This window comes from Melanerpes formicivorus, unplaced genomic scaffold, assembly GCF_026170545.1.
Source record: "Melanerpes formicivorus ecotype bairdi unplaced genomic scaffold, bMelFor1.0.p_v2 SCAF_16, whole genome shotgun sequence".
NCBI classification, from domain to species: domain Eukaryota; kingdom Metazoa; phylum Chordata; class Aves; order Piciformes; family Picidae; genus Melanerpes; species Melanerpes formicivorus.
In genome coordinates, this window is record NW_027142368.1 from 5,380,007 (window position 1) to 5,403,065 (window position 23,059).

The window sequence follows — 23,059 nt, forward strand, 5'->3', positions numbered from 1 at the left end:
TACTGGTAAGGACTAACAACCATATTAGTCAGCATGTACCAAGGGAAATTAATTGACTAATGAAAAGTCAGTATGAGTAAGTCTTGTTACAGAACCTGTCCTCAGAGTCTGAAGTTCTGTTTAGCAAGGTATTTTCATTATTTCATCCAATATGTTCAAAAATTAATTTCCTACAATATTAATGCTTTGGTGCTTTGAATTCACTGAAGTGCATAAGTTACTGTATGTTTCAGTGTAGAAAAATTCAGAAACAAACCTTTTCACATACATAGCCTTTTGTGCTCACACTGAGTAATTTAGCAGCTAAACTCAAAGTCAAGCAACAGAGTGCTTTAGAATCCATTGCTAATACGGGATTATAAGATGTGAACTCCTATGGCTTGTGAATTTCTCAGTTTGAAATCTTTATTCCTATGACAAGAGCTAAGAGTGATTGCCTGCCTTAAAACTCTAACTTCTGAGAGTTCTCATGTGCAAAATGCTGAATAATCTTCAAATGTATTTGAAGAGGTAGTCACTGCACACACATTTCTATTGAGATAAATGTCATGTAGATTCTGTATCAGTTAAGCAAGCATTTGAAATTCTTTGCAAAATAGAAACTATGAAGATGAGTCTTTACATTTTTCTGTATTGTGGGGTTTTTGCTTGTTGGGATTTTTAAAAGGGTATATCTTGCTTTTTGTTGTATGTGAGAAACACAGTTTAAAAACCATACCAAAAAATACTGACCCCCCAGTTTACAACAGGCATTCCTACGTTATCCACATGGTTTTCAGATATGAATATTCTGCTTTGAATATTCAAGATATTCATTGAAGCATCTTTAAAATTCTGATGGAGTAGAAAGCTCAGAGAAGTATATAATTCAAAACTCAAATTGTGGGACAATAAGCAAGTATTTTTATTTTCAATTTCTGTTATTGTTGACCGTATCTGCTAATTGAGTTGCAGAAGAAAGAGAAGTATCTTGTTGGAAAATAAGTTTATGGTTGCCAGCAGCCTGTATTCCTGCTCTACCACTTCTGATTTGGTAACAACTACTGGCAAATACAAGCATGTTTTTGTACCCACATTGTCATTTAGCTGTCTTAGCTAAAATATGATGAACAGTCCCGTTGTATGTTAAAATTGCATGCCTGAAACAGCCTTCTCATCTTTATAAATTTCACTATGTAGAAGGACACCATCTACACATCCTTATCACCATCCTATCAACACACTGCCTTTTAGTAAAAAAAAAAAATCACTTCTGCAGAATGAGCATTGAATTTTAAAAGTTAATTGAATATGTGCAACATTGCAGGTTTATTTTACAGTTCATGTGTAGTGCCTGAAAATAAGCTTACCAAAAATCAGTTAAGATTTAGAACTTAATCTTTCAACTGCAGTATTAGTCCTAAACAGTTAAATATCCCATCACAGTATGGAGATAGTCATCTGTTCAAGCATATGGAATCTTTTGGCTACTGGACTAAGTAGTTAATATAATGCCCACTGTCCAGACATGGACACAACTGTTATGGAAGCAGAAGGGAAGAGGCACATGTATTGAGCCCATTTGGACACTGATAAGTAAAGATTAGAAGAGGGACTTAAAATAATGCAGGACAAAGTAGTTACCTGCTTTAAGCAAGTATTTCTGTTAGAAAATAGAAGGCAGTGTTGTTTTTTTCTGAGGCATGTGGTAGAAGTTCTTGGGGGGAAAAAAGCCCTGTGAATCTAGCATTAAATATGAGGTTTATCTGTTGTCTGTTGTATTTCAGAACAAAGAAGATCATTTTGTGTCACACTATTTTGTGTTTAAATCACTGCAAATGGATTTCCCATCTTAAATGATTTTCAAATAACTGAATATTGAATTTCTGTGCAGTGTCTGTTTAGAAGCATTTTTATATGCAACTTTTTACTGTTGCTTAAAAACCTTGAAATTTCAGAATCTAATTTCATGTCTTTTTGTGTAGACCTGCTCTATTAATTACAATATAATCATAATAAAAAGGAATACTGCATCTTTAATGATGTTTTTGTGCCTGTGTAGTTAAGCTTTAATGCTAGGGGAAAGGGAAAAAAAAAAAGAAAGGAAAAAAAAAAAGAGATTAAATTAGCCTTGTAACCTCTTTCTCTTCCAGACTGATGATGGAAAATAAAAGCTCTTAGCCACAGAATGTAACACTTAGAATTAATATTTAATTAGACCAGCAAATTGTACACTGTGGCTGAAAGCTTCCAAAGAGTTGTTAGTGCCACAATTGACCTACAAGTTTAATAATAACTCACTTCTAGGAGCAAGTGCCAGTTCAGCATAGTGGAGCCACTGTAAGAAAGTCCTGTGAGATTAAAATCAGCAAACCAAATGGCAGGCGAGGATTCCTGGGATGGAGCCTTCTGGAAAGATGGGAGCTGGAGTAGCTTTTCAGCCAGGATTCAGATGAGAACAGTGGGCAAAAAAAGCTGATCCCTCCTGTTCTGGGAGCTTCTGGTTGTAGGCCAAAATCCTAGAACAGATTTTTTCTAAATGTTCTTCCTGCAGCTATTAATTTATATCACAAATCAAGTAATGAACGACTTATCGTCATCTTTTAATTAAGTTTTAATACAGACATTATCGCAGAATTCTCTGGTCATGAATTTCACTCATGGGAAAATGGCACTTTTTTGGTGTGCCATGTAATTTAGTGTGTTTGTGTTGCAAAATGTTTTATTTTAATGGTATCTTGCTGCCACTTAAAAGACTTTCTGTTACAACAAGCAATTTATCGTGACACCATGAAATACATAAATTAAATATGAAGTGAGTTTATGTTGTAAGATAAAATATTTCGGAGGTTAAATACCTTAATCTTGCCTTTCATTTTATGAACAATTAAAATATAAAGCCAGTAAACTCTACCATTAAAGATCCATCTGAGCTTTAATTCTGTGGCAAATTATTCTAGTGAAATAGGGCACCATAAGTTCAAAAATGTGCGAACACACAGCAACAGACTGAGGAAGGAACATTTTGCATTATTTATTGGCTAGGTCCTAAATAATTAAAGAAATGCCTACTCATTAGTTAAAAATTAAAGCAGGTGAGGACCTTGCCAGCAGAGGGAGCAGTCATGTCTTTCCTTAGGTTCCCATCGTTTCCAGCCTACCCATCATTTCCACCCTACCTCTTCTTATTGCCCAGCCAGTTTCCCATCTGGACCTAGCTTTGCCAGCCTGCTCCTGATGACAGCCTATAATTTTATACTGAACAAGGGATTCAATTTTTTAATGATTTTATATTTCAGAATCTTGCCACTTGATTACCAGCATCTGTTAGATGTTCCTTTTGATATTAGTGTACAATTAATTGAAATCATAGTGGAGGATCTTTTTGGTCACCTGTGAATAAAATGTGATTCACTGTTTAAAGAATTAAAGTTGCAGCAATAGTTAGCGTTTCTGAGTTGGTAAGCAGTCTGCAATGACATTTTTTTTCCAAACAAAATGGCAACAAAAAAGAACCCCTAAACCTTTTCCTTATAATGAATAATTACCAGTGGAATCTTAGAATTTTAGTTAAGACAGTTGGTCTCAAGTGCATTAATTTCAGCAGTTTTGTTGTGCCTCTTTTTTAATGATTTTCATTCTTTCAGTCTACTTCTGCATCTGTATTTTGTACTAAACAACCACCAGCATATAGCATTGAATGTGTGTTTAATTTTGTAAACAAATCTGCTCAAATGGTCATTTAGCTTTTGTGATAACTAGAGACAATAGCATGCCATTTTCCATATATGTCCTTTTGTAACAATGATGCAATGTCATTTATAAAGACCATGTAGTGTTCATGGGAGATGCTGGGCTCAGCTCAGATCTTGTACTAATCTCTTCCTAGCTCCTCACCCTTCACTGGAAGGCTTGATCAGGCTTATTTTATCTGCCCACTGCAGCAAGACTCATGCAAGAGCCCTGCACCTCAGAATCATAGTCACATGCAGTCTGTGCTTTCAGCTACTTAGTGCTAAGGAAATAGAAGAGCACTGAACAGAGATTGAGCTCAAAAAGTGTCACCCTTTAATACCCTGTACATCTGTCATCTCTTTCAGCCAGATAATAACAGGATTTTCAGCGCCCAGCTTTCTGGGCTTCAACTCCCACATCATCTTCCTGATATCAGCAAATACTTCCCTGGTAGCCCAAAGCCATAGATGCAGCCTCCTAAACCGAGCCTCAAATAGAGGGGGATAGACAAGGCTTCAAGGAAAGGCTGAGTTCAGTTCCCAGTTCGGTGTTGAGTGGCTCATGACTTTGGACAACTCACATGACATCTTTGTGCTTGTTACATGACTTGGAAATGAGGAATGCAGCACTTGCCTGTCTTTTGTAAAGCACTTGAAGATCAACAGATGGGAAGTTTGATTTAAACTACATAGTCTTTGTCCTCACTTCTTTTTTAGTAGGCCTCAGCAGCAACTGTTACTGACTTACTTCTTTCACCTATATTAAGTCATCACTCATTTCACTGTTGGCCTTTAGGTCTTCCCTCCAATGGCAAAACAGACATACATTTTTTATTTTGTAGGGTGATAATGTTTACTGGCATTAGATTCTCTTATAGCTCAAGTAATAGATGGAGTCTAGCCACACATCTTCAGTTAGTTCTGTTAGTAGATTTGGTGTGTGCAAGCACCAAGAGCAGTGCTAATCAATCTGGAGTCAGAATGCCTATAGAATTTTATACTTTGCAGTCTTCCTTAATTACTGATATAACACTTTTTGGCAGAGCACCTATTAATCTTTGCTTTTGGGGATTTGTGAATAATGAATAATTGCACCAATGGTATCTCTCTGTGAAACTACCACAAGTGCCTGATGCCTAACTTCTACCAAAATGAACTGTAGGGGCAATTCTGTGATTTTTCTGAGCTGCAGTTATTAACAAATGGTGATAAATATTGTAGCCATTAGTAATTTATCTTTTAACTTTAAAGTCCTTTGGAGAATAAGTAGTATTGACAAGAGGTAAATATTTGTATGTTGTGAAATCATGATCACATCGTTGTGTGATAATGTCTCAGAAAATATCAGTTACTTGGTCTAGTGAATATCCAGCATTGCATTCAAGTCCAATGTAGCTGCCTGCATTATAGTAACAGGCTTACTTCAGCTTTATGACAGAATGTCACAGACATTTTAAAAAGGCACAACCAATTTTTGTGCTTTTGTTGAAAATCCGTGCCCCAAAATTTGCTTCAGGTCCCTATGATTCATATTACCATGCATGGGCTTGCTTGTTTGCTGTTTGTTAGTGAGACCTTCTTTCAGCTACCATTCTGTGATTCTGTGAAATGAAGTGACAGGATTTCTGGACTGCAATTTCCGTTTTACCTAGACTTGAGGGAAGCATCTGAATTTCATCTCCAATTTCTTTGCTGTCATATGGGATGTATGCAACTCACCATTTAAACTGGGTTTTGTCCCAGTGCTAGAAGTTGCTTGTGAGCAGTGTTTTAGATAATGAAACACATTTTTCAGATTCCATGTATTAGCTTTTAATTAAATGTTTTAAAATAAGATCATTGGTGGCATCAGGTTGCGAGAATGTCAAGGTACAGAAATCAAATGCATCCCTCCACCAATGGCCTAATGGTCTCCTGAAAAGAGACATAGTCTAAAAATCCCTTATATAATAAATATAAATCTGTATTAAGATCCTGTGAATACATTAATCAGAATACAAATGCAAATACACAAAGCCCACGTGATTCAAGAGCTTAATGTATTTATTTAGGTAGTAATAGTACCGTAGATCCTTAATATGAGTCTCCCATTTTCATTTGGTTTATGTAGTATGTAGAGAAGTTGGAGCCATTCTGAGACAATTTTCCATTCTTTGGCTTCCCATTATTTAATGCAGTGCAAGGACTGAGAATTTAAATATTTTTATGACATAAGTTTTGTGAGGGTTTTTTAATTTCTTTACAAACTGACAAAATAAAAATGGGAGGACATATCTCTGGGTATTAGAAAATTTTTGACAGGAAATCAGAGGAGAACTAGAAATTAGAGCAGAGCAGTGAAGACAGATTTTCTTCCTAATACAGAATCCAGATGAACCAAGACTGATTTGATTAGTAGTATCAATGATAAAATTGTGGTACATTAAGAACTCCATCCAGTAGAAACACACAGTATTCCTTTCAGTGTGTAAGTTACTGAAACATATGTTTGTGTTGGTAGAATACCATGCTTTACAGTCAGACACAGGAAATGATACATTTTGAACTGCTTTATTTGTAAATCAACTCTTTTTAAGCGTGGACAAATCATTACTCAAGGCTGTGTAGATTCTGCACATTAATTAGTAGGACAAAGCAAATCTTTTCCATAACTGCCCTTCCCAAAAGCTTGACAGAGATGTGTAATTCCCATTTACATGTCCAACTAGCAACAGGGATTTTCTTGAGACATTGTTTTGAAAGTACACTTTGGTTGAGGCCAAATATTGCAAGTTTGCACTTAAAAGAAAATGTCTGTCTGAAACAGCGAGCACAAAGTAAGGTATAGAATGGATGCCCAGCCCAGCCTGCACAACAGGGTTGCTACCATGTTGTTAGAATAATTGCATTTTGGCTGAATTAATTTAGGAAAAACTGCAGCGCATCTAGCAAGACTGAAAACTTTCCAGGGCTGGATTGAGGGTTGGGGTTTTTTTATTTTTTAGTGTAATTTAAAACAATACCTCTTCTAGCTGCCAACAAACTCTTTCCCTGAATCTCCCCATTCCTGGCTTCCCTCCTAACCATGTCCTGGCTCACCTCCAGAGCTGCCAAGTTTATGCCAGAAGCAGGAGGTAGATTTGTATGGGGCTGGAGGAAGATCTGGAGCTCTGTTAAATTTTCAGGCCCAGATGGGGCAACATGATTTGTGTGTTTATGTCAGTATGCCATACATCACAACTATCTGTATGCTGACGTCAGCTTTGATTGGACATTAATGTGCTGATCAGTGCAAACTAGAAAATACACGATAGATACGGATCTATGGCAACAATGCCACCTAAGCAAATGTCTGTTTGGGGTGGCGATTCGCTGTGCAAAGTATTTCCCAAGATACACTGCATTAAGCCAGGAGAATGTTTTGACACATTTTAAAAACAAAACCAAAATCAACATGGGCAAACAGACTACAGTGTAAGAAAGCAAACCTCTTCAGAAGAGCTGAAACTAACATATTGCATTGCTGTCCCTCACTTTAATGTTTCCAGAGTGAAGAGCAATTAGGAGAAATGCTTTTCTTACGATTTGCAGGACTGTTAATGATGAGAATACCTCGCTGAGGATTGAGCATCTTGCTACCCACAGTTTCTGTACCCCACTGTTACTGAAGCAAGCAAGCAAAAATGTTAGACAGCAAACTGTTTTTTGCAGATGATAGAGGTGGGTTTTTTTTTGCTATACCAAAAGTTTAGGCTAGCTTCCAGAAATCATCAGTGTTTGTCGGTTTATGTAACACATTTCTGTTTGTTGCCTGTACAAATAACATCCAGCAGCTTGCTGAAGAACTTGCAAAACGTGGTCATTTCTGGTCTGTGGATTTAGAGAGGTCACTAGCTACTTCAGGTTTAAATATAAACTGTGTTTATGTGATCAGTCCTGTAGAACGATGTGACCCAAAGTTTCAATTAAAATCTCTCTCCTCCTATAAGAGGGTAGAATTTACAAGTCAGCTTTAGTATTTCAGAGATGGGTATAATAAAGTTTAGGGATTCATGTGTATGTACTGTTCTTTTACCTCAGTTTATGTTATTGCTCAGGAAGAAAACTGCATTATTTTATCACAGGCATCATTAGACTTTGTAGGTAAAACCGAAGTTCCCTGATTCCATGGGGATAGGTCATTTTGGCCTGTGAACAAGTAACATCTTTGAAAAGAGAACAGTCCCCAGGATTTAATGCCATCTGGCCTATGAGCTGGGGAGGGGAGGGGGTGTAAAGGTACCATGGGATCCATGGATTTAGGCCTCATAACCTGAGCAGATTGGGCTGTGCAGGACAGGCCACAAGTTACTTGATGTAGCTGTCAAAGGACAGAATTCAGATGATTCTGTGATGGGAATAAGAAATGTTCACCTTTTGTGTCTGCTTTGTAGGCTTCTCTGTGGCTAAGAAAAATGCTGTTACTGAAATGTGGGTTCACAAAAGCGATTGGTATATTGATCACCACTGCAATAAACCTTTTCTCAGTACAGTGCATAGATTTTTCTAACGTATCTGGGGATGTTCCCCTTCTCCCTGCTTCTTATTACTTTGTAAATTGTTATGATAGAGTTTACCAGTACTTAACTGACCTTTCAAAAGAAGTGTTGGTCATAGAGTGTATGAAAGAAGTGCAGAATGTACAAGATACTTTAATAAAAATTGCAAAACTATAACCCTAGGTATTTTGAGGTTGCTGGTCTTGATATTCCTGAAGATATCCTTTGGCCACCAAGAGCAAGAGTATACCCAGCTGTTCAAGTCACTTTTAAGATAACTACTTCTTAAGGAAATATTTTGCTTTTTAGCACAGATTCATCTGCTGCTGGGTTTTTATTTTTCATTAAATGCTGACATCATGGGAAAATTTTAAGAATGTTTTTTTTCCTGAGTTACCTCTGTAGATCTTTGTGACCTTTGAAAGTTGCATGAAATGTGCAGAAAACTATGTAGAAAACAGTCTATTTAAGGCACAGGACACTACCTTGTGGCACAAGACATAAGAGCACTTATGGATCACAAATATATTGAGACACAGTAATGCAGCTTGAAGCTTTAGATTCATATATTGTGCAGAGAGGAACTTTTAGACAGAAAAATACTGGGAAAAATGCCTTGGTTTTCCATGTTGTTTGACTGATGACCTAAATGACTAACTGTGTGGGTCATGCTTGCTCAAAATACTAGAGGTGATAAGCCTAAGTGTATTCAAAATTAAGGTTTTTGCAACTCAAACAGAAACTGGGCATCTGATTCATGGTAGAAGTCAATGAGAGGTGCTTAACTGCCACATAGCTTGTAGATATTTCTCATGGGAGCAAATGCTTATGTTGTGAAGCTTTATGAAACCACAGATTCAGTGCTGAGGTAGCCTTTTTATGGCTTCTCCCTGTCAGTTGTGTGTTTTCTTTAGAAATTTCAAGAGGTTTTTTGTTTTGGGGGGTTTTTTAAAGGAGAAAATCCTCTAAGGTAATTTCTAACTATTGATGACCTATTTTTTCCCCACAGTTTGACATTGAGAAGACCAAAGCTTACTCTATGAACATTAATTACCTTTTTCATCACATAGGATGTGTATTTTGTTTCCATGTCTTACAGAATAAAGCAATTATGGAACGTGTAACAAACTTGTCAGATACGGTAGTTGGTCTTGAATCATTTATTGGCTCTGAGAGAGAAACCAATCCATTATACAAGGACTACCATGGTAAGTTCCATCTTTAGCAAGGCAAAAAGTCTGCCCTGAGTGTTTTTAGGGCACTTAGCGGCTTACCCTCCAATTGGGTATCTGCTATAAGGTAGCATTTGATTTAGTTTCAGAATATACCTCTTAAATGTTTCTCCTTGCTAACCAGTCTTGAGTTAGGAATATTTTCAGTAAAGTGCATTAAGGCTGCAAAGAAAACATGGCAACTCCTTGCATGTTGTCAAGCCATATTACTGAGGCACGGCTCAATCAGATGTACATCTCAACAGGCAGGCTTTGGGGAATTCACATGCAGAGGAGGCTTGGCAATCATCTGACCAGTGAGCTGAACTTGTCATGAAATCAATACTTTTGATCTGCCAAGTTTTAAATAGAGAACATGGCAAAACATATATTGTATTAAGGTGAATAAACTGCTAAGTGATGTGCTCTATAAACTTTATCTAAAAATGATATTCCGTTTTCCAGCCTTAAGTTACAGCACTTAACGCTTTTAAAGAAATGAATGTGAGTATATGTGGCATGTAAAATATTAAACTAATTTTGGTAAGAAGTCACATAGCCTTTGAAGTGATTTATCTTCCCATTGTGTTTAATCTTGCGTTTTGTTTCCCCAAGAATTTTGTTCGCTGACGCAGCAGAACTATTTAAATTCTTAAATATTAGATTAGAAGTTATGCATAGCCAGAGCAGTGAATAACAAACAGTTCCAGCTAATCTGGAGCGATGCTCTGAGGGTGCATAAATTACAGCTGTTATTATTGCAATACTACTGTAGTTCCATGGAAACCTTGAGTTGCAAGTAAACTGCTTATCTGAAACCTGCTGTAAACATGTGAGAGCGTGGCAGTGTTTGCCACAGCAGAATATGTAGAAAAAGGAGCAAAGATGGTGTTGAGACACCACTGTGTGTATGCAGGCTGCAATTAATAAATCAGAGAAAAATCTTCCTGACGATGAAAACAATGCATGTTTCATTATCTGAGGGGGGAAAAAAAAGATGAATGAAAAAGAAACCATGAACAAAAGCTAGAATAATTTGCCTAATTATTTTTTCCAACTGTAAAATGGTGCTGTGGCATTTGTTTGTGCTAACATAATTCTGTCAGTTTGATACTCCTTTTCTCGGTGCTGAAGAGATCCTTTAAGACAATGTGTGTTTTAGCAGTTCTTCTCTGGTTTCCTTTAAAAATGGATGCAAAATCATTTTTGATCCTACTTTATAAGAATTGTGTGCCCATAAATATATGGCTTTGGAGATTGACTTTAATTTCACGCTCTAAAAATAGATATTTGTAGTGGTTTTAACTTTGTGGATTCGTTTTGCTTAAGAATATATTCGAAGGTGATTTATTTACTGCAGATGAGGGAAGCTTTTGGTGTTACTCAGGGGGAGTTTGATTCCATTATTGCATCATTTAATTAATCCTACATTGATAATTGTATTAAACTGCGTGCAAATTCAAATGGTTGAAAAGTCAGTAAAATTAACAGCAGAATTACATAGCTAATAGCTGATCCTTAAATAACATTTTCAGAATACTACATGTAAGCAACCCTGTTGTATACCTGCTGTTCCTATATATAATAATAATATTTTGAACACAAAAGCCAAGCAAGTTGCTCTTATATGTCACCATTCTGGAGGCTGGGATAGAAGGTTTCAAAGTGTAAGAATAATTTTCTAGCATTATTGGGAATGGTCATAATTAATACCCATAAAAATTATGCTTTTAAAATCTTTTCAATGTTAGGAAACTTTCTTCCCTTGCTCTTCCTTCTGGAAAAAAAAAAAAAACAAATAACTCAAACCCTGCAAAGAAAATACTTGCCCCTTTTAAAATTAAGGTTTTAGTGTCTGGGGGTTTTCTCCCAGCTGCCATTTTCAGATATGATGTCGTTTCTAAACGTTCAGTATTTCCATTTAGATGCTGGCTTTATGAATAGCAAATATAGGCCAGTAATGGAGAAGCCCTGTAGAATTTTCCTGGTTTTCAGATGTAGAAAATCACCCTTAGGTTGTTCAGAAACTATATTAGGCTGCACAAAAACCATCCAGCGTCCTTGTCAGAAAAAATCAGCTTGACTTGCAGCTGACAGAATGCAGAGCTTGCAGTGCATCTAGTACCGTTAAAAACATCTGAACAGTTCTATAAGCCTTATTTCTCCTGGAATGGCACAGGGGTTAAAATTTATTGAAAAGCATGATCTAAATTGGCATTTTCCAGAAACTTTGTTAAAGTCATTTTCAGGGCGCACAACAAAGTCCTGCTCATTAGAGCTGCGGTGGTTATCAGTAACCCATAAGCCTTGTTTTGCTGGCTGCTTACTGGTGCATTTAATAAAATAAAGATCACTCAGTGGTGCCGTGGGCAGCATGCAAGGTGATAGCCATATTTGCTTACTGTAAATACAAGAGAAAATCACACACAAACCGGCTGTAGTTTTGACAAGTATTAAGATCCCTCTTTACATCTGTACTTCTGTACCAAAGTGCAATTAGTTTTCCTCGCACAAGGATTTCTGTTTATCTTATTCTGCTTGATTACTTGAGTATAATCGCACCGTTTGCTTCATTGCTCCTGGTAGTAAGCTCCAGTTTAAAAAGGGGAGGATGAGTGTGTGTAAATATACAGAATTCTGCTGTAAGACTCTAATTTATGCATCTGGATGACAGCGTTTGCTTAATTTTTTTTTCTCTCCTTTACTCTTTCCTTCCACAAGGTTTGGTTCATGTACATCAGATTCCTCGGCTTAATAGCTTGATCTGTGATGTGTCAGACACGAAGGACCTTGCTTTTAGACTAAAAAGGAAGCTGTTCACCATCGAGGTAAGAGAAACAGTTTTGTTTCACTATTTAGAACCCAAATGGTGGAGCTAACCCCATCTCTTATGTTTCATTTTGTGAAATACATAAAATATACATCAGATGCTGTAAATTCATTTCATTCTGCTCGTGCTGTTCGGAGTGGTTTTCTGAGATACCGTAATATGCCTTCTAATTAAAAATGTCTCATTTGCCGCTCTGAACCGGTCCGCTATAAATAGTTTATTTTGGTTTAAAATGTACATAGAAAGTAGGCCACAACCTTCAATAACAAAGCGTGACATGTTTCTAAGGATGTCAGGAGCATGTTTAATTAAATGTTAATGACTTGCTCTTACTTGTGTTAGTGGGTGGGAAAGTAGCTACATGTTATTACCCCAGTAGAGGGATTTTAATGTATAATGCTGCCTAAAATTGTGTGTGGTATGAGGGATAAGTGTCCTTATCAGTATTCAGAAACCATTTTCTTTGCATTACTGAAATCACCTTTCGCTCTTTTATGTCATTTTAAACACAGTATCATTTACACTAATGTCCTTAAGTAAATTTCCTACTAAATTTAAACTTTTTTCCGTGACCTTTATGCAGACAGTCCTGATAGAAGGCAGTAATACAAAAGATGTATTTCATTTTAATCTTGCTAAAGAGCAAATGAACATAGCACTATTAAGCAATTAGACCTGATGTATTTATTAACCAAGTAGTGCTTAGAGATAGGAGATGGCTTTTGGGGTGGTAGTCATCGGTACAGTCTGGGCAAATTTTTTTTTAACAAAGACATAAAACAGCCAAGCATCCCTGACAAACCATTTTGTTTAATCTCTTTTCAAATGAAAAGCTCTTAAGCAGGCCACTTGTCTTAACTGCTTGAAACCATAAAAAGAGAGAATTGCCACCAATAAATTAGCATATTTTTTACTCCATCACCAAATGATGGTCAATGTGGCTTGGCACTGCTTTGGTGTTTGGGACTTCACCCTTAAGTGACCACTTTGGCCCTTATTTGACCCTCTGCCCTTTTTAGCTGGCCACTTGATAAGGTAACTTAAGGGTTCTCTCTCTTCACTGCCTCCTCCCCTTCACAATTGCAAGTAGCCCTAACCTATAAATCATTGAAAGGGCCCTATCAAGTGACAAATTAAGGTGCCCTCCTCCTAATTAATGGTCATCAATGTCTTTAATTATCTAATCCTATTGAGAGTAGTTAATAGTTAATCAGGCAGCCAGTTCTTCATGCAGGTCATCTCTGCATGAGTGCTAGAAGTTTCTCAACCAGAGGTATCCTCCTCAGAAGCCACTTAAAGGCAAATACTTGAAGGAGGGCTTTTTTCCCAAAGACATTCCTTTATAATGTTTCTCACTTTCCAGAGAATGGGGTTGGTGAAACCAGGCATTGTGAGGTACTAAACCATTTTAACGACTGCTTTTGAGCAGTTCTTAGAAACAAAAACCTCAAAGGACCGTGTTCAGTTTGAAAATACAAATGTTCTTAGTGGTTTTGGAAGTGCAGAGAAGCCAGCACCCTCGTTGCACAGCATATGTTTGTTAGAATATTTGGGATTATTTTTTCCTTTGATATAGATCCTATCTCAGAATATTGATTTTTTTTTCTTCTGTCAGCTGTATTTGGGATTCTAATTTGTAATGGGATTTGTAAGGGGGGAAAAAAAATCACCTTAGCAGGAGGCTCTGTCAAAGAGCTGAATTAGCTGTAGGGCAATCGGAAGCAGGGTGTAGTGGAGCTCCTGAAGCAACCTGTTGCCCTAGACATGCGTAGATGACCCAGTTGTGGAATTTCTCCCTTCATTGCTCAGTTGCAGCCCCTTTTGAATAAGTTCAGGTTTTGTTAGACATACGCACTCTGTAAGCTGAACTGACACAAACTAGCCCATTTTGAACATGTTGGATCACTGTCCTACTGTGATCTTCTTGGACACATTTCACAAATCTATAATACCTATGCTTTTCTTTCTCATACTGTTAGGGGAGGCAGACTACAACTGGGCTGACTAGAGCAATGAGGTCAATAAGAAAATAGAAGCCAGGGGAAATTGAATTAGGAAGGGATGTGAATACAGTCTTCTAAAATGGGTTTCTGCATTTAGAATGTGATGAGTCAGCAGTCAGGTTTGGTTCTGGCAGTCAAAACATAAAGCAGCACAACAGTGCTTTACAAGCAACAGCCTGCTTTATACAAAGTGCAGCTACATTTGTGACTTCTTTAGTATGCAGCTTAAATGGGAAATGAAAATATCATTTGAATACATTACAGGTTTCTGCAAGTTTCTGCTTAGTTACATACACAGTCTAGGGTAAAAGTACTGACCTCTACTTAAAATGTCCCTTTAAAATCAAATTAGATAAGAAAAGCTAGAAATACACAAGGTATTCTTTATGGCAAAATTTCTCAAAGAAGAGGGCTTATCACTAGATCATTCAGTTTTTACTGTTTGTTATAAGGGCATGGGACATGGATTTTTCTCATCTTGAGACTGATCACCAGTTTGGCCCTCGTCAATAAAAAAAATTAAATGTCAAAAACATTTTATTAGATTTGAGTTTTGTGGGAGGGACTCCTCCTCTTTATAGTCTGCAGAGTCATTTAACTGTTTCAGTTTCTCTTCTGTCTTCATCAAAATAAGATTGACTCAAAGGGATCCTTTTTCAAAATTCAAGGTGATAATGGTTTTTAATGAATATTTGAGTGGTTTGATGAATATTTGAGTGTTTTAATGACTATATGGATGTTTGTTTTCCATTTGTAAATTGTGAGATAGACCCTTTCCAGGAAAACTTAGATGTTATGGTAAAAGGTGCAGTAGCTATACCAAGCTTTCCCAAATCTTCATGTGTTAGTTACCAGCAATATATTATTGTATGCGATATTATCAGCAATCTATCTTATGTGCATACCACTTTAAAGGACACAATTTTGAAGTTAGCCTGTCTAATCCTATTTCTTCCCACTTTGGAATCTTAATTAGAAGGAGATAAAAACCATCATTTGACTAAATTATTGTCTTGAATCTGTAGCAAAAGGTATAATCCGCAATTGGGCCAATTAGTGTACCCCATAGTTAGCTATGCTGAGGCAGGAAACTTGATTAGATCTGACACCAGCCTAGTTCCCACTGTTGTTTTGCCAGGTATGATGGTCAGACTTCAAAGGGCTTGAGGCATCAGCAGGGCAAGGTTTGGAGGCCAGCTTAGGTCCGGTCGTTAATCTCTCTGCTAAAACCACAGCAGCCCTCGCACAAAACAAGCTTACACGACACAATCATGCGGTATTAAAGTTTGGGTTGAGTCATGCCAATTTGCCTTTGATTTTCTGATGATTGACTAAAAGATGGCTACATGACTAGACACATACTGAAAGTTTACTGATTAGGTAAGTTCCCCAAATATTTGAAATATTTTTTGATTTCTCAGTTAAATTGTATGACAACCTGTTCATCTTAATGAAACTTTTCAGCAGAATCGTCCTTGAAGTACATTTTGCTTGGTTTGTAGCTCTGGGTGGAAGGTTTATCTCTTTTTGAGACATTTTGCAGGACTATTTTGTTCATACTCTTGTGTGATAAAACTTTATTTTTGTTCTTCTAAAGCATCCTCTATAAAATCTAAAGGAATCCATGCTTAAATTTATTCACTCCTTGAAATTTCTAAGGAAACTTCTTTATTATTTAGCTATATTCACAATTACAACAAGGGAATTTCCTCTTAATTATTTTCCACCTCACCATTGAGTAAAGCACTGCTCCATGGCTGTGATTACATAAGTGTTCCTTTCTTTTGCAGTCTGATTTGTTGAAATATTGCAGTAACAGTGACATGTTTCCATTCTGAGAAAAGCCTAAGGCTGCTTTAGTATTATTCCAAATGATTGAAATTGCCATCTTGCTGACTTTCCCTTGGGCAGCTTAAGGCCTGTTTACTTTTGTATTTGTTTCACATGTTCCCTCTGAGTTTGGCTGGCAGGACATCATTACCTGGTTTGACAAGACAGTTGGAGAAGATTCATATTTGATTAACTCCCTTTGTTACTGTCTGGTCAGCATAAACCTCTGAAATTGTGTATTTACAGATAAAACTTCTGATAAATTCACATAAATGTTTCTGAGGTTTTGGGTTTGTTAATTCCCTAGTTTTGCTTTTAGATTTTTTTAAGTCTTTGGGTAGCAATTGTTCATAGTAGAGAGAGTAAGCTTTTTCCTCCAAGTTGTGAAATATATTTTGTCTATTAAGTCATCATTGTGAGGTTTTATTATTTATATTTCTTAATCAATACCCAGGAGCCAGGTAATGTGACTTCCTTCTTAATGGCTGGAGAACACCTGTGCAAATCTTAATCTTTAAAAGACAGCTCAGTTTGAAGCCAAATGTCAAATACTATATAAAGAATTGCCACACAGTGAAACTAAGTAAGTTTCCAAAACTTAGTGGATGAGTTCAGGAGGCTCTTTTCTGAGATGTGTTTCCTAACAGGAGGATAAGAAAGTCATAATTAGAGGAGCTCTCTGACAGGGAAGTTGCTGGTTTCTCAGTGCAGGCAGATACAATATGGTGCTATGGAGCACTCTGCAGTGCATTTTCCCTAGAGGTAGTTGCTGGAGTCAAAGGTTATGTCTTTAGAAGGAAACATAATCACATAAAACCCAGTAACTGAGTCCATATAGGTTTTGGGTTTTTTTAATATGACTCCAATGAAACTGAAATATTGACCCTTCATCATCTATCCATAAAGGATTATAAGAAAATTAATGATTGCCAAATTCAGCAAGATTTAGGTGCAGCACCAGATATTCTTGTGTGTGTTATGTGGTCAGCATTGGTATTTGGAAGAAAATTTAAACTCTTTTCTTTTAAGATGGTGAAATTGGCAATTAAAACCAGAAAGTATGTCTCTTTGTTGCTTCCACCTGAAATCTCTGTATTTCTATTTATTTTTTTTTTCATTCTGTCCCTTTTCTTTGCTTATTTTATATAGATTATACTGCTGTAAGCTTCTTACTTGTAAAGAAGTGCAGTTAGCCACTGCTGTAGATGATTTACCCAAACAGGTGGGTAAGACCAAGGCAGAACTGACGCTTGCAGTGCTTCAGTGTGGTATTAACATAGCCCAAGTTTGGTCCTAAGTGACTCAGGAGATGGTGATGTCACTGAGTGCCAGAAGTGTGCTCTTGGAAACATTTTGTGATTAGGCATTGCATACATCAAGAACACATATGGACATAATGGGTTAGGGTTATTTGTGAGCTATTTCTTCTGTAGGAACTAATCAACCCTGTCACCAATACATATGGGATCAGCATATATTTAAAATTCACACACATGCCATATCAACCTCTGTATTAGTGGCATTAGCAAGTGTCCACTGTACCTCTAATAGCATCACTTCCTAAAGCCTTCTTCCAAGAGAATCCAAAGCAGCCTTTATTAATGACTCACCCAAATCCTGATTGTATTTCACTGATGTTTATAAAGTTGAGTAATTTTGTTAGTAAGCAAAAGCATTTGAATTAATATACTATTTTAGGCAATATTTCAGCAAAAAGAATCTGTGAGCCTGAGGGCTGGCCAAAGGCAAGACATCAGTTTATCAGAAATTTCAGGCAGGTGGTCATTCTGTCACAACAGTCAGTAAAATGTAGAAATGGGTTCTTGTCCTCTGAAGTGAAGTTCACCCAATGTCACACCAAAGCTAATGCATGCTACACAATGCATATCATAATGAAGTGTATCAGTACCTTCATATATAAATAAAAGCAACTCTGTATTTTAAGATGGAGCACTGGTAGCATTACAAGACTGGACCCTTTGTTGGGGCCTTAGAACTGCAGAACGGAACCTACTTTTACCAAGCCAGGCAGTCACACAACCAGAGGCTGCCGGGTTGCGCAGTGCCTGGAGCAAGGCTGAAACTCCTGGTTCAGAGGCGAGACATTACTTCTCTGAAGTGTAACAGAAGATGTATTTCTTTATTTTTCTGATGTGATAAAATCTTTGGGGTCTTTTATCTCCATTGTGTTTGAGAACACAAGTACCCCTGAAGGTGGTTGGTACTTGGAAAACTTTTCTTTCTCCTCAGCATGCCTTGAGTAGAAAGCATGACACCTGGCAAACTCTAGTACTGGATGCTCCACTTCAGCTCAGGGACCCAAATGCAAGGAACTCTTCATATAAAACTGAACTTTCTGGCTGAGAGAGGTTAAACATTGTAATAAAATTCAGCTGAAATTTATGCCAGTCAGACCACTGTTGCCTTGATTTTTCCTGTCCATTTCCCCATGATATTAATAAAGACATTACTGCTGCCTTATTTAAACATAGGTCAAAAGGTAGTAATTATAACACCATATTATTTTCTTAATCTAAAATTAATAATGCTGCAAAAAAGATTCTCCCACAAAACTAATTCTGTCATAATTCCAAGCTGCATTCTGCATTATTTCATCTGGTAGCCAGTTCAGGTTCTCTTACCTGGTATGGTGTACTTCACTGAATTGTTTTGTCAGATGCTGTCAAGCCAACCTACCATTGTTAAAGAAAATCAAACTAAATCATTTTGGCATGAGCCTTCCAGGAATAAGGCACAGAATATGAAGGGTTTGATGAAATCAAGGATTTGATTTCAATATTGTAAAAGACTGCCTGTCAAAAATGTATTACATTCTTTCAAACAATTTTGAATAAATAAAGGTGTTTAAAACTGTGACAGTAGCATTTAGATAAAGTTTGGGGAGATATTTTTAAATTACAATAAGTTGAGGTAAAACAATACTTGAAGTGCTCCCACTTAGAAAAGAGGAAATCCTCTGAATGCTAATGGGGAATGGGACTGAAATCTAGTAGGAAGTTTTTTTGCAGTGTATGAAATTTCACAAAACTTAGGTGTTGTGGACATGAAATCAAAGTAATTTTATAATGTCACCTTCTTCTGTGTAATACTGAATAATGCATATTAAATCACTTCCATATTCTGAAGATGAATACAGGAAGGTACTGTTAACTTTTAGTTTGCATATGAAGATTTGTAATAGCCTGAAATTTATTTCATAGTTAATTCTGGTTTATGGGTTGTTTGACATTATGCAAGTATAACGAGAGGGCTCCATTCAATTTTTCACAACATGAACACTTATAATACTGTACATCTGCAGGTCCTTGTCAGTAAACAGAACTCATATATTCCAACAAACAATTATGTTGTTTAGAAATATTCATACCATAATTGTGTTCTCGCAATGGAAGAACATGCAACAAAGCCATTAATGCAATTAAAGGTCACTTGTGCATATTGTAATGGACTGCTCATTCACAGGATCTGTGTTAAGGGTCAGTGCTGCAGCATGAAATGGATTGGCCTTGTTCAGTCAGTAAATAAATGGGTCAACTTATCTTGCATTTGCTAGACAAAGTAGCTGACATACTCCCACTTTCTTAATGTTAGAAAACAGGTAAGCGAAAGGGACGGTTCATTAAAATGTTGATTGGTAAAGACAAAAAAAGTTCATCTGCAAGGATTAGATTTTTCACTGAAGTCCTCTAAAAAGTGCTTTTTATGCAATGGCCTGTGGGTGTAAGTTGTAAAGATATTGATGGCGAGTTATTACGAAGCAAAAAGTATTAAGCGACATATTCATAGTTCTCAGCAGGAGTTCAGCGCTGCCTCCATTAAGTGCTCCTTAACATATAATCAGATTTAAGTAAAAATATTAATATTTCATAATATATTCTTGCTCTCAAATGGCAATCATGCCATTGCACAATAAACCAAATCTGCATTTTGTTAATGTCTGTGAACAAAGGAAAATAAAACTTAAAGCTTATAGAAGTCACATTTCCTCAGCCACAGCCTGTATCACACATGAACCTCATTGAAATGCATTGAAGTAGAAGTTATTAGGGAAGGTAATATTAGAATGGCTGTGCATCTCCACGTGGAAGTTGGGCATCTGTCTGGATCTTCTTGTCTTAATACTCTTTGTTATGCTTTGGGTTATTGATCTTTGGACAGGAAGTGATTCAAAGTTCTTTATAAACTAGGAAACTACAAGATAAGATTGTGACTGAATTACAGAGTACATTTTATCTTGATATTCCTGGCCAAGAGAAGTGTGCAAAAAGTGGATTGTTATAAGCAAAATGGCCTAAGGCATAAATAAACTCAGATTTTGGTCGTGCTGTCTTTATTGCTCTTTCTTTTATAGTTGTTTGAGATGGATGCTTTTGATTTTTTTCCAAATTTAGGGGTTTTTGGTTGTATTACATACAGCTTTAGAGGATTCTGTTACCATGCATAATGCAATTTAAAGTTTCTCATTGCATGTTAAAAGCCAACAGCTTTTGAAATACCAATCTCCCAGAAGAAAAATATTATATATTACATTAAAATATTTCTGGCCAGCTTAACTTTAATGTAATATTAACCCCCTTTAGAATTGCTTGAATTTGAATGTCATTGCCAAGTAACAGTTAAACTCCCTCTTTCCTCATTCCTTCTAAAGAAAGCAAGCAATAATTGTATAGTGTTGTACAATAACTAGAGGTTTGTATTGATATCCATAAATATATAAACAAAGTGAATTTGGATGCCAGGTTACACCAGAATAGACTGTTTGACTTTCAGAAAACATCTGGCAGTGCTAGCTGAAAGTAATTCACTTTAAATGCCTCCTTTCAGGTATTTACATTTTGGAAACCTATGGGTTGACCTCTTCTTCTTTTATCCTACTTCAAGTGTGTTACAGCAAAAATTACTGAAGAATTTTCACTCTGGCATTCATAAAATTCATATATTTACACAGGAGTTACCAAATATATTAAATATATCTCATATTAAAGCACTAATCTTTAGGCAGTATGTCTGAGTCATGATTAAAGGTAAAAGAAAACAAAAATAAAGCCCTATTTGTCACTTTTAAATGGGAGGATGTGGCTATTGCTGTGCAAGGGAAATCAGTCTCACCTTGCATCCAAACCAGTGCTTGCTATTCTTAAAATAAACTGATTGATTCATATTTAAAGTTTTAAGATCTGTAGCAGTCTCTGCTACAGGGCTGTGCATTCACTTTTTCTGTAAAGGCTGGCTTTGGGTGACTTGCCTTTGAATGTTTGAGGTAAGCAACTTGGCCATTGTAGCTCTAGTCTTGAAGGGACTTCTGAAGTCTCCCTGATATACCCAGAATATCTACTGGGGGGTTGAATAGAACCTTAATGGTGTATTTGTAAGCAAAACATTTTGTCTGTTTGGCTAATAGCTATGCAGTGGCCTGTCTTGTCATGGGTTATCTCCAGACTCTCCAACTGGAGGGGTTTCAAACTATGCAATAAGCAGATAAGCTTGGTTGGATTCTGTGAGTGGCAGAAGAATTTTAACCACAGCAGTCATGTCTGACTTCTCAGTCAAGGATTACAGTGATCCCATATAGTTTTTGGACATGCATCCTTACTTGTTTACATTTGTAAACCAACACAGATAAACAAGAGGAGAGCCTTGACAAAAATACACTACTTTTTATCCTATGAGAGTGGAAAAGTGTAAACTGAAGAAGACCTTGTTCTGTTACTTGGGTTTTTTGACTGAAGTGTGTAGCTGTCCTGAATGGGAAGTGCTCACTTGCAGATTGAGAGTAGGAACCAAATAGGGTACGGCAAAGCTGTGCTCTCAGGACTGGGCAAGGAAAGTCTGCTTATAGACATAGCCACAGCTTGTACCCATCTGGATATACAGTATTTGTGATGCATAGGAGAAACACATCCCTCAGCCACTTGATCTGCCATATGTAACTAACTGAGCAGGACTTTCTTTTCAGCACTTTGTTACGTGGTGCTATCCATTGGTTGCATCCCTTCTCTCAATGATTTATTAGGTATTTAGTCATGTGTTGCTTAATCAATAAACACTGAAGTTTCTTAAGTTAATTCTGACTCAGGTCTGCAATCTAAAGCCCCTGAGGCAACATCATACAATTCTTAAACAGTACTTCTCACTTTTTAAAATAAAACTTTGTGATTCTGGTTGGATTGCAGGTTTCCTATGGTGCCTCAAAAGCCCTTTCACAAACCTTTTGCTACCAGAGAGAAGAGTGACAGGAGTTATATGAGCTTTTGCTGCTATAATGTAGGGGAAAATGGTTCTTCTGTTACTATGAGTTTGTTAAGAGATATGAGTCAGTGCTTAATTTGTAATTCTTGTTGCTGTTAAAGTAAGGAATTAATAAAAAGGAAATGTAATATTTGATTTGTATTTAGATCTGATCCTCAACAGTAGCATAGCCATGGGCTGTTTGTGCTTGGTCTACATCATCTAGACTAAAAATAGGCTCCCTGTCATTTTATTGGCAGAGGTTTAGCTACTCCTTTAATTCTGTTTAAAAATGAATAGAGAGAAAGACAGCCTAAATAATGAATGTGTGCAGATATTCCAGTAAGTAACTAAAAGGAGATTCCTGATGCATTGAAGAGCTGTAGAGATGAATGGAATTCACATTTTGCTTAAGTAAAGAGACATTTTGTAAATTACCTTCATCTTTAAATGTGTTTGGTTAATTTTTATTTCTGTATTTGTATCGTTAAAGTAGCTGCTTCTAAATATGGAGGCATTAACATAGATGTGCTTGATTTTGTTAGTGTCAGGCTTAGGTTTTATTCATTTTAAGTTTACTTTAGATTTAATAAGGAATTGTTCACGAGGTACTTCATTTCTTATCAGTTAAATAGAAAGCCACTTTATTTCTAATTTTCCTTTTAATAAAGTGAATTTTTATAAGCTAAGAAGACAAATCTCTACT

At 36.6% G+C, this 23,059-nt stretch overlaps 1 protein-coding gene across 2 annotated transcripts in view; it reads left to right on the forward strand.

Moving 5' to 3' along the window:
* Positions 1-23,059, forward strand: part of ELP4 (elongator acetyltransferase complex subunit 4) — a 124,138-nt gene that overhangs the window by 45,096 nt on the left and 55,983 nt on the right. Inside the window, exons 8-10 of one of the 2 annotated variants that reach the window (XM_068148587.1) lie at positions 9,330-9,438; positions 12,163-12,269; positions 17,254-17,319. In XM_068148587.1, the coding sequence (XP_068004688.1) occupies positions 9,330-9,438; positions 12,163-12,269; positions 17,254-17,268 (231 nt within the window). In that variant the 3' untranslated portion in view covers positions 17,269-17,319. Of the gene's footprint in view, positions 1-9,329; positions 9,439-12,162; positions 12,270-17,253; positions 17,320-23,059 lie in introns of those variants that run through there. The other variant, XM_068148586.1, reaches the window with a different exon arrangement.